This window comes from Chaetodon auriga, chromosome 13, assembly GCF_051107435.1.
Source record: "Chaetodon auriga isolate fChaAug3 chromosome 13, fChaAug3.hap1, whole genome shotgun sequence".
Classification (NCBI taxonomy): domain Eukaryota; kingdom Metazoa; phylum Chordata; class Actinopteri; order Chaetodontiformes; family Chaetodontidae; genus Chaetodon; species Chaetodon auriga.
This window is the reverse complement of record NC_135086.1, coordinates 20,831,924-20,844,029: the sequence shown is the minus strand read 5'-3', so window position 1 is coordinate 20,844,029 and position 12,106 is coordinate 20,831,924. Positions and strand designations below refer to the sequence as shown.

At 43.0% G+C, this 12,106-nt stretch overlaps 1 protein-coding gene across 1 annotated transcript in view; it reads right to left on the bottom strand.

Moving 5' to 3' along the window:
• Positions 1-115: 115 nt before the first annotated feature.
• Positions 116-12,106, bottom strand: part of neb (nebulin) — a 59,823-nt gene continuing 47,832 nt past the window's right edge. Inside the window, exons 122-140 of the mRNA XM_076747597.1 lie at positions 11,318-11,428; positions 10,456-10,566; positions 9,521-9,634; positions 9,325-9,429; positions 9,116-9,220; positions 8,632-8,736; positions 8,054-8,146; positions 7,533-7,625; positions 6,998-7,167; positions 6,023-6,179; positions 5,540-5,632; positions 5,071-5,163; positions 3,725-3,817; positions 3,119-3,226; positions 2,596-2,782; positions 2,066-2,158; positions 1,718-1,858; positions 1,441-1,544; positions 116-992 (exon numbers count right to left, since the gene is read on the bottom strand). Coding sequence (XP_076603712.1) covers positions 819-992; positions 1,441-1,544; positions 1,718-1,858; positions 2,066-2,158; positions 2,596-2,782; positions 3,119-3,226; positions 3,725-3,817; positions 5,071-5,163; positions 5,540-5,632; positions 6,023-6,179; positions 6,998-7,167; positions 7,533-7,625; positions 8,054-8,146; positions 8,632-8,736; positions 9,116-9,220; positions 9,325-9,429; positions 9,521-9,634; positions 10,456-10,566; positions 11,318-11,428 — 2,250 coding nt within the window. The 3' untranslated portion in view covers positions 116-818. The remainder of the gene's footprint in view (positions 993-1,440; positions 1,545-1,717; positions 1,859-2,065; positions 2,159-2,595; positions 2,783-3,118; positions 3,227-3,724; positions 3,818-5,070; positions 5,164-5,539; positions 5,633-6,022; positions 6,180-6,997; positions 7,168-7,532; positions 7,626-8,053; positions 8,147-8,631; positions 8,737-9,115; positions 9,221-9,324; positions 9,430-9,520; positions 9,635-10,455; positions 10,567-11,317; positions 11,429-12,106) is intronic.

The following is a 12,106-nucleotide window of genomic DNA, read 5'->3' as shown; positions in this document are numbered from 1 at the left end:
CCTCGGCTAAGTTATTCTGTAAATGCTGAGCAGCATAAAACCCACGCTGAGAGACACTGTGTGCAGATGTATGATGGAAGAAGATCAAAGTTCAGAGTGAAAAAAGGAGGCAGAGTGCAGCAGGAGCTTGGTGTGCTTTATTAGCTACTGATTAAATGTAGAGGACGTGCCTTATCCCTAAATAATCGGAAGAAACAAAACACACACACTATTAGTGGGCAGCCTTCAGTATAGAGGAGGGAAGACTGAGGCTCGTCTCGTACGACTCTTCAGGAGTGGTTTCATCATGAGGAGGCAGACGGTGACCGACTCCTTTATAAGTTTCATTATTCTAATCCTTCTTTCTCTCCAGAGAGTTTCCATCAAAAGCATAATTGGAACTATTTGAGCCCATTGTTTTCAGGAGAAAACTTGGACAAGAAATGTTAAACATATATATTAGATGTGTTTGAAATTTACAATATAATGGGCCAGGTTGAATATCAGTGAGTCTGGCTTTTCCAGGACGGCGTCTCAGGACAGCTTAATCTAAAACAGTCAGTCATTCATAGAAGGCATAGTATGTATAATCAGAAATATTTATATGTGTCACGGCATGATGCTGATGTCACATCCACGGGCGACAGGGGGAGCAGCATATGAATGATAACAGACTGTGCAACAACAATTACAACACAGTTAAAACACAGTGACAGACCTACGGGAAACTACAAGCTACACATTGCACTAAGCCTCGGTTGTGATCACAGGAAGACCAATCAGTGAGCCCTGTGGATGCGTCTCGCCCTCTCTGGAGGGATGATGGGCGGGCTTTGTCTTTAAACTGCTTCCACGTAGTTGGCTGGCAGCATGCCGGTCTTGCCGGTGCGCTGCACAGTACCGTACATCCACCCCTCGTCGATGGACTGCACATTAACGATGACGTCGCCATCCTTGAAGGACACCTCGTCACTGTCGGCTGCGGTGTAGTCATACATGGCACGCACAGTTTTCTGCAGAGAATAAAGAAGTCAGTGTGTGAGCGTGAGAGTTTAATGAGGGGTGAATTTGTATATTCTTGTTGCCAAATATCCACTACTAGCCTGACATATCTTATTCCTCTGTGTGACAGAGCTCCACTGTTGTCCAAAGCTATAAAAAACAGATCAGCGAGCCACACCCTTAATGCGCCGCTGAAAGTAGTCCCACTTGGAACTGGTGGGCTTGAGGTTGAGGTTGAGTGTAGCAGACTTGGTCGTTTTATGAGATTTGATAACAATAGGAAATGTGAGTTTTGATCTTCTTCTGCCAAATCTGTGTTTGAAAGGATTCTGAATCGAGGAGGTGAGAGGTTGAACCACTGGAGGTCAGCAAAAACAAGACTGTCAGGGGCTGTTATGTTCCGTCTGAAGCTTCACATACTGGCCTGAGCAGTGTGGAAAGAGAACATGTGTTACTAACCCCGGTGGTAGAAGGCTGTGAGGGGACAGAGGAGACTGTGGTCTGCTGGGTGGCCACTGATGAAGACCTCTGCTGCACCTCCACAGTCTTAGCATGCTGGTAGCCTGCAGACATTAAAACAATACAGGAAACCACAGATAAGGCACAGTCACAGTGTCCCTGATCAAAGAAGTACACCAACAAACCGTTACGCTTCGTCTGTTAGCTCAAATTTACTGCTACACCAGTCTAACACGTGCATTAGGTGAGGTTTGTTGTGCTGGTTGTGGATCATTACCGATAGAGGAGGTCATGAATCCGTTGCTGTAGAGGGACATGTGGTGGTCAGCGTCCTGGGACACCTCAGACTTTTCATCAGCCATGCCGCTCAGGGCGCTGGTGGAGCGGGAGTGCTCCTTGCTGCGGCGCTGAGCTTGCACTGTCAGAACGGTGTCAGAGGACAGATAGAAATGTTTAAAATTTTTAATTTATATTATATTTTGGACCGTGACGAGGCAACAAAAAGTGAAAACTAAGGGTCAGATTCCCATTCATTTACTTGTGTTTACTTCAATATCAGTGTGCAATAGGCAGAGGATGCATACTGAGCACATTCTGCACCCTCACACTAAGGTTCTTGTCTCACCTGACATCATGTGCAGACTCCTGGACTGGATGTTGTCCTCGGCGGGGTCGTAGTCAAACACAGAGCCGGGGTTTGTGCGCCACACACGCAGATCTGAGATACAGAATCAAATACAGGTTCAGGCACACAGTTTCCAATCAATCTCAGTCTGTGTTTCAAATGTGCCCCTGGCTGGAACTCTCATGTATTACCACAGGATTGGAGTTACAGACCTACGTGTCTGTTAGATTAATCACTGACGATCTGTGGAAAACCCTGAGGATCCTTTAATAACGTAATAACATAATAGAGCTGTTTTGCAGGTTTTTTCAGTGCCCTCAAAGATTCTTCTGTCGTTCTTTAAAAAATATTTTGTCTGCTGCACAATCAAGATTTTCAACATGTTTCCCAAGTTGTGACTTCCTAATTAAAGTGAAGGTGCATCTTTTACTTTATCTGTAGTTGAATTTTAATTTTCCTGCTCATCTGTTTTATTTACCGCCAACGGCCCACAGGTCAGAAACGGCTGACTGCGTGCAGAGTAACTGTACCAGTGATGGTCTCCTGGTCATGCTCGATGGCACGTCTCCGCTCCATCTCCACCACACGCCTCTGGATGCCACGGTAGCTGATGTCGCTGAAGTCCTGGGTGTTCCTCTTCACACGCTCTGTCACCGGGTCAGAGGTGGTGGGAGTGAAGCTGCCCTTGTTCTTCTCAAAGTCCTCGTGGTATCTCACCTGGAGAGCACAGATCACAACCACAGGCAGTGTAACCACAGCTCATACGTCTGAGGACCACTCTAAAAATATACGCTGTTCACCTCTGAAAGGGAATGCCATCCATGCAACTTGGGTCTCATGGCCAAAGCTTAAGGTGTTGAATACACTGTACAATAACACCACTACAACAAATCAATATATAAAATATATAAATAAATATACATGTATTCATATAAACAAGCCCCTTTCTGGGATATTTTAGGATGCAGTACAAACTGGTGATATTCTATATTTTTCTTCTTGTCAACAAATGCCATTAAAAGATGAACTGATCCAACAATGACAACATCTTACTCCAGAAATGATGCGCTGGGTCTCCCTGACGCGTCTCATTTCAGGTGTGTCCAGAACGAAGGCAGCCTTGCCCTGGACCTGCTTACGGAAACTGTCAGAGTACAGCACCTGGTGGGAGGCAGGGTCGGGACAGCAGAGGAACAGAGGACACACAGTGAGCGTGTGAAATGTTTCAGGCCTGAAGCCGTCATACAGTAGCCATTAGCATCCACAGCACAAATGGTGTGGCTGGTAAGAGGACACACACACAGCTGCTGGCAGGAAGAGCTGGGACATTACTGGGATTTCAGACGAATGAATTAGCAGGGAGATTTGTATTAAGAGGTTGAAGTATTAAATCAAACAAGACTGCGTCCCAGTCTTCAGTTGAAGGACGGCAGGGGAGCAAGATGAAATGGAGTAGTTTCAACAACAGGAGAGGTTAGCAGTGATGATGTGCACAGACGCACCACAGCTGGAGGTATCACACACATTTCAAGAGAGCACAGTGGGGAGAATTAATACAATTAACGAGAGCCGGGAGACAAGTCAGTTAGAAAAGGGTTAAAGTGGGGTAGAAGAAGAACATTTCTCCAGTAGAATATGTTCTTGTGATTCTGAAGGTACCGAGCTAATGTTTTCTTGGTTCCTTTTGACCCGCTCCATCTCTGGAGTGAACACCACAGGAGTTCCCTTGACTGAACTGTCCTTATACAACACCTACAGGACAGAAGCACAGCGCCCCAAGGGGCCAATCAGACACTGGACCATACAGAGACCACACACCTATAGGACTGGTTTCATAGACTTGGATTAACCTCAAACTCTTAAATAGATGATACGGACAAAGCAGTTTTCAGATTAACTATTCTCAGAGACAGAATTGCTCCAAATTGAAGTGGCATTTCTTGCTTTTGGAACGTATTCAAGCAGCGTCTGAGAAATTGGTCCTATAGAGTGACTCATCCTGGTCGCTCTCGTCGAACAGCCAGGATCTCTGTTGTAGAAACAAACATGTGGCAACAAACACACTCCTCACACTTCAGCAGGAGATTTAGCTTGTCATTTGCTGGAAAGTGGAAATTAAATTCCAACCCCGGTTCCAAAAAAGTTGGGACACTGTGTAAAGCATAAATAAAAACAGAATGTAATCATTTGCAAACCAGCAGTCATGTGTTCAAAAGTGGTGAACCTCACTCCATCCTTGCTTGACTGAACATTTCGAGGATGCTCCTTTCATACCCAATCATGATACTATCACCTGTTACCAATGAACCTGTTTACCTGGGAAAGTAGTGGAATGTTCCAAAAACACGTGTTTGGAACATTCCACTACTTTCCCAGGCTTTAGTTGCTCCTGTCCCAACTTCATCAAAATCAGAATAAGCAGATATTTACAAAAATCAATGAAGCTGATGAGGTCAAACATTAGGAATCTATGTCATAAAGGTTTAGCAACTGATCACATTTATGTTCATTATTTATGTTTTACACAGCGTCCCAGCTTTTTTGGAATCAGGGTTGTAGTAGCACTCAGCGGCTTTATGTGAAAAAAGCTGGGCTGCAGGCTAGAATTACTGTATATGGGAGAGGGGCGGGTGGGGATGGGGGCTTTGGGGAGCATCACAGACCAAAGAGGAGGGTGTCACTCAGCTGCAGTCCCAGTCTTTGATGGTTGAAGATTAAAGATGATTTGAAGGAGTAAGAAAAGAAAAGGAAAAAAAAAATATGCGTAGATGAAAATTAAGGCAGCATTAGGGTCAAAGTGGTGATGATGGCAGAGCTGGAGCTCGGGAAAAAGCTGCCTATGCCTTGGATGAGGATGGATGAGAGGAGCAGGAGGAGATGAGAGTGTGAGATGATGACAGGAGGGAGGGGAAGTAGCAGATGAGCTTATGATTGGTATTATTGATGGGCACTGCTGTCCACTCTCAACGGTTAGGAGCACACATGTTTCGGTTTTGTTCCACTACCGAGCTGATGTGCTTCTGGGTTTCTTTGACCCGCTTCACCTCAGGGAGGTCCGGTATAGCTGTGCCTCGACCAAGAGAGTCCTTGTATTTTATCTACCCAACAGACAGTTTGGGTTTCGTGCAAAGAAAGTAAAGAGTCAGTCAGAGACAACTGCAGGAAGACAGAGACACAGCACAGCACCAAAACCCACAGCAGACGTGAAACATGACATCAAACACACACTTTGTTCCTGAGGAGTGAGGAAGCAGACTACGTTAGAGGCACAGTGGGCCTAAGATGAACCCACAAGGCTCGTTTATGTTATACTATCTGCATGGTGGGTTTAATGTGACAAACAGTTCAAACATCTCAATGAGTGATGAAGGCTCGGGAGAGCTGCCATGAAGGTGTGTTTGAGGGGGATGAAGAGTGAGGTAGAGGCAGATGAATGGACAGCGCAGGAGGTTACAGGGTCACTCTGTGGAGTACCGTGCTGATATTGTGCTGATTGCGTTTAACTCTCTCCATCTCTGGGGTCTCTGATACTGACGTGCCTTGTCCCACTCCGGTTTTGTATTGAAGCTTTGAATGAGACAGCACAAAAAGTCAAATATGGTGGTAACACACTCGAAGGGAGATGACTTCTCAGTTAAGAAGGGAAGGGAATGCCAAAAATTAGGAAATTAAATAAAAAGTCCAGGGAAATGAAGACTACTTTAGGAAAAAAATAGGGGGAAGTTATGTTTTTTTTTTTTTTTTTTTTTGATAATGTGGATTCAAAATCATGTCATCAACCAAGGCTGGTAAAAAGGAGGGATTCATGAAACTTAGTTAGGATGGAGGGAAAACCAGGACTGAAAACTGGGATGATAATGTTTTCTAGACTGTCAGGTGGGTCGGAGAGGTCAGAGGGCGTGTTGGGAAATGTTATTAGAGTATAAGATGAGGGTCACTGCAGTCCTTTTCCTCTACCGAGCTGATATTCTTCTGGGTTTCTCGGACCCGCTTCATCTCAGGCAGATCTGGTATGGCTGTGCCTTGACCCACAGATTCCTTGTACTGTATCTGCCCATCGAATAAGTTACACAGGTACAGAGTGAGACAGGGACAAACACAAGGCCAGTATGTACTGCAGACACAGACACGTCCATCCATTCAGAACAACAACACACACTTTGGAACAACTGACAATCACATGTTGTTAGTTATATGGATTTTTACATATTTAGTTGTGTATGTTGGCAGTGAGTAAGGCTGTGAAACATATGTTCTGCTTTAATATGGAAGCCACTTCATTTACTTTATTACTTCAGGCTTTAGATTGAATAAATTATCACAGGAAAGAAAAATCCTTCAGAGGCCTCAAAGTCCCAGTGGATGATGAAGACATTAACTTGTGTGAACAATTCATTTTCCCAAGGAAAGAAGAACCAGTACACTACACTGGCAAATGTTGGTGGACTGCCTCTACTGTTTGCCCTGCAGGGATTTGCTCACTTTCAGCCACAAGAGCATTAGTGAGGTCCAGCACTGATGTTCGGTGATAAGGTCCAGCTCAGTCAGTGTCCCAGTTCATCCCAAAGGTGCAGGATGTGGTTGAGGTCAGAGCTCTGTGCAGGCCTGTTAAGCTCTTCCACACCAAACTGGATAAACCATTTATTTATGGATCTAACAGTGGTGTCCACATACTTTTAACTATTTAGTGTGTTGTGAAAATAAGCTATTATTTTGCAGCAATGAAGTTGGGTAATGAAATGTCTACATCTATGTGTTTCCACAGGTTAACAAAAGAACCATCTGGGACCTTTGGAGGCTTCAGAAAATCCTGTAATTGGTCAAAAATTTGAACAAAAAAGTTAAAAAGCATGAAAAATTTCTGTAAAAAGTTGGATTGACAGTGGTCATTTGAAGAGATTACATGAGAGGACAGATCTGGTTATATTCTACACTAGATACGGAGGGAACATGGAGGGAAGGCTGGTTGAGGAGGAGATGAAGGAGGGCAGGGTCACTCTGTGGAGTACCGTGCTGATATTGTGCTGATTGCGTTTAACTCTCTCCATCTCTGGGGTCTCTGATACTGACGTGCCTTGTCCCACTCCGGTTTTGTATTGAAGCTTTGAATGAGACAGGACAAAAAGTCAAATATGGTGGTAACACACTCAAAGGCAGTAGATTTCTCAGTTAAGGAGGGAAGGAAATGCCAAAAATTAGGAATTAAAATAAAAAAGTCCAGGGAAATGCACTCTACTTTAGGAAAAAATGGAGGTTTGTGATAATGTGGATTCAAGATCAAGTCATCAACCAAGGCTGGTAAAAAGGAGGGATTCATGAAACTTAGTTAGGATGGAGGGAAAACCAGGACTGAAAACTGGGATGATAATGTTTTCTAGACTGTCAGGTGGGTCGGAGAGGTCAGAGGGCGTGTTGGGAAATGTTATTAGAGTATAAGATGAGGGTCACTGCAGTCCTTTTCCTCTACCGAGCTGATATTCTTTTGGGTTTCTCGGACCCGCTTCATCTCAGGCAGATCTGGTATGGCTGTGCCTTGACCCACAGAATCCTTGTACTGTATCTGCCCATTGAATAAGTTACACAGGTACAGAGTGAGACAGGGACAAACACAAGGCCAGTATGTACTGTAGACACAGACACGTCCATCCATTCAGAACAACAACACACACTTTGGAACAACTGACAATCACATGTTGTTAGTTATACGGGTTTTTACATATATCAGTGGTACTTGAAAATGTTGGCAATGAGCAAGGCTGTGAAACATATGTTCTGCTTTAATATGGAAGATATGGATGAATGTTTTAGTATGAATAAATTAACTCGTAAAAAAAACAACTTTAAAGTACAATGAGTATGAAAAACGTTGGATTGAAGAGATTATATGTCAGGACAGGTCTGGTTATATTCTACTCAGTGAGGAGGGAATATGGAGGGAAGACTGGTTGAGGAGGAGATGAAGGAGGGCAGGGTCACTCTGTGGAGTACCGTGCTAATGTTCCGCTGGTTGCGCTTAATTCTCTCCATTTCAGGGGTCTCGGGCAGAGCTGTTCCTGCTCCCAAATCCTCTTTGTACTGAATCTTTAAATGGACGAGGAGTGAAAGCAGCGAACACTAGTTAGCCTGATAACTACTGGATAATGACGACTAGCTGCTTGATTTAATTTCCAACCTATACTTGATTAAGCTGTGTTGCGCCTTGTGAGCAGAATTGGGACACATCAACAAAAACACAATGAATGAAACACAGAAATCAACATTTAAAAAGAGACACTTTGTCTGGACACTTCCACAACTACACAAACTAAGTATTTAACAACACACAAGCTCTGCACTGACAAGTAGAAACGTTACACTATACAAGAAGGGGTTAGTTGCATGAATTAAAATGCTGCATATTTAACAAGGTTAAAAAATATCTATTTGGTACAAAGAAATAAGGGCTGCATATCAGGGTTTGTTAAAGATGGTGAAAGAACGTTAAACATGAAAAAAAATCAAGGAAAAATGTCAAAAAGGTTAAAAAAAATGTTAAATGTTAAAAATATATATTATGGAGTAGATACCAAGCTGAAATTCTTTGTATTCTCTTTAACACGAAGCATTTCAGGAGTGTCCTGTACAGTAGACACTTTGCCCTTTATGTTTTTAAGGTCAATCTTGTATTGAAGCTACAGGGAGAAAAACAAAAGTGCAGTTAAAATGTTTCACAATAATAACGAGGTAAAAATGTGTTGTTAAAAAAGAAGGAAACAGAGAGCCAGAAGAGAAACCACTCGAATGTACCTTAGTTTCTGCTCAGGATGAGCTGGAAAGCTCTTTTCACTTACATGCCTGAGTAAAAGACACTATGCTGCTTTGAGTGCAGAAACACTTCCTTTACAGCTGCATTCGATTACATTAGAGAACCCATACAAACACCATTCCACACTAACAGTAGAAAGTATCGAAGATAATACTTTACAGCAGACATGGAGACGCCACCAGACACTAGAAGAACCTCTGTCTTCAGACAATAAGCGTAATTCATCACTTGCTTTTATTACTCACAGTGCTGAAGTTCTTCTGGTTTTCACGGACTCTCTGCATCTCTGGAGTGTCCAGGACTGGCACATAGTGAGACATGGTCTTCTCAGCCTCCTCTTTGTACTTTTTCTATCGGGGCAAAGCACAAACAGCCGGAATTGAAATAGACTTAAAAGATTTTCTATACAGTATTCCAAGCCTCCTCAGTTAATTGGTTGATTCTGGTAATCTACCTGGCTGACGATGTTCCTCATCTGCTGAGCATGGATGATGTCTGGGGTGTCGATGACAGTTGTGTAGCTGGCTCTGTCCATCTCAGCGGTCTGCTTGTACTTAGTCTGAGGATCCGAAAACCATCAAAAAATGAGACAAAAATACACCAGAACTGCAGCCAGAGCAAACAACATGAACACACAACAGAACTCAGACCTGGCTGAGGATGTCAGTAGCGTTTCTGGCCCTCATGAAGTCTGGGGTGTCTGTAGCCAAAGCCAACATTCCCTTGCCCTTGATCTCCTGCTCCAGCGCCTTCTTGTACTCTCTCTGGAAGCATTACAGGTGAGAAACATTAAAAGCAGACATGACTAACAGATTACTATCAATAAGGAGGCTGCTACTCATTCATATCAGGGGAAGGGCTGCAAAACCAACACGCCTATGGTGAATAAAGAAGGTTAGAGGAAATTAAGATTTAAAAAAAAAAAGAATAGATATGACAATTGGACAGCAGATTGTGTGTGAAGCTCCACTCAAAACTGAAAAAAACAGCAGTTGTTAAAGAAATTGTGTTAAAGCACAATTAGCCATTTTCAGCAAACCTATATTTTTTTCTATTATTTGAGGGTTTTTTTTTTCTTTCTTTCTTTTTTCTTTTTTTTTTTTTTTTTTACAGTGATACATCTATGATGCACCCCAAACATCAACCCCAAAAGCCTCCCAGAGCACATCTTGACCCGAAAAATGAACTACATTAACAAGATCTAAGGCCATGGCTCTTTCCACACAGCTTTGACTACAGCACTAAACATCAAAAAAAAAAACAAAAACAAAAAAAAAAACTAACATGCTTTGACTATACCTAAGGTTGTTTTTAGGAATATTTGTGGTAGTAGAGAAAATTATGGAATAACCCAATTGGGTGGAGGTGAAGGTCAACTGATTAGACAGCAGAGAAAGGAGAGTGCTGAAAAATTAGTGATGTCACAAGGCAAGGACAGTCACACTCAGCAGTTGCTCTTTTAGTGTGATGATGAAGCTCAGTTAAGTGGGCAGCATTCAGCAGATGATGCACCAAGAGCGGGGATGTGGGAAGACACTCGCTTTAGAGTGCAATAGTGTTTCCAGCACGTCTCAGTCAGTCGTACCTCACACAGGATTTGAGTGGCATTCCTTGCTCTCAAAAGCTCCGGAGTTTCCTCCAGTACAGTTAGCCCTTTACCCTTCACTCCCTCTTCTAGATCCTTCCTGTACTCTTTCTACAGGATGGAAGAAGAACAGAGAGACTGCAGAGAAGGGCACTCAGGCAGGCCAGGCCAGGCCAAGGCATACAGACAGACAGACAGACAGTACAGTGGGGACAAGCTCTGTCGCTTGCCTTTTGAGCTCAAAGTCACCAAGACTCCCAAAAAGAAACAGAAAATTCAGCGTCATATCATGAAACTGTGAGGATTGGTACAATCAGTCACATTTTCACAGAGAGAGCAGAGACATTGGTGACTTTGGCAAGAATCCAGATCGAGACAAGGAGAACCACATTTCATCAGATACAGCATGAAAACAACAACAACAACAACAAAACTATTCAAGTCAGCATTTCACCTTAAAAGCACTGCTGCATCATTCAAATGATTGCATGCACACATGCAGGCTATCTAACATAAAACTGTTGGTTGGTCGTCCCCTTATTGTGAAATTAAGAGTTCGAGATGGATACAGATGCAAATACAAACAAACAATACTAACTACTCTACTAGAAGTCACACAGAGGATGGAGAGAAGGGAGACGGATGAATGTTGTATTATTCATAGTTCATAGATGTGTAGTGAATCATGCAAACTAGTATAGAAAAATGTAACTGCACTGGTGGACTTACAAGAAGTCAAGAGAGAAGGAAACACTTGGTGGTGAAAAGAAAGAGGGACCGTGGTTGTGATGTAGTCTTAGTATGATTATAAAGTATGGGTGAGGGAGGGGAGGTTGTCAGGGATAAATGATCCTTTAGTTACCTCACTGGCTATTTTGGTGGCGTGTCTGACATGTATCATGGCAGGGGTGACCTCCAAGCCTGAGAGGTTCTTGCCCCTCATGTACTCCTCATAGTCCTTCTTATAGTCTTTCTATTCGCCACAGAGATAAGACAGGGGACAGATAGAGCTCAGACAACCACACGCAAGCAGTGTTGCTTCACAATGCCGATACCTCATCCTGGTTTGAACGACACTCCTTTCTGTATCTGCAGTCTTTAAAGGACTGGTGTGTGTGTGTGTGTGTGTGTGTGTGTGTCTGTGTGTGTGTCTGTGTGTGTGTCTGTGTGTCTGTGTGAGTGCTACTGTGAAGTGTAGGAAATGCTTACACAACATTGTAAGAATCAACCATTCAGGCTCCACAGAGATGTTCACAGACTGAGACAAACATATAGTTAACGTCAGCCATCCCCGCATCATGAGAGTAAAATCAAGCAGTCTCAATTTGTAATATGCACTATATTAGGGAGCAACAATACACATGACTTTGGGGAAGCTCAATCTAAACACATTTTACACTGCCTTCTCCCAGTAGAAAATTGTGAAGGACTGACAGTAAGAGCAACAATTTACTGTGATCAAAAAGTTAAAGTGATCAACAAATCACAAGATATTATAACTAATGAGCACCAAAACATATCACATCTTGATATGATAAACTGGCATTAAAGGCAGTGTAAGGGTTTTTTCCAAACTTCAGAAATGTAATTCTAATATAAACAATAGCTGGACATCCGACAAACTGAAGCGTATCAATATATACAAGAGGCG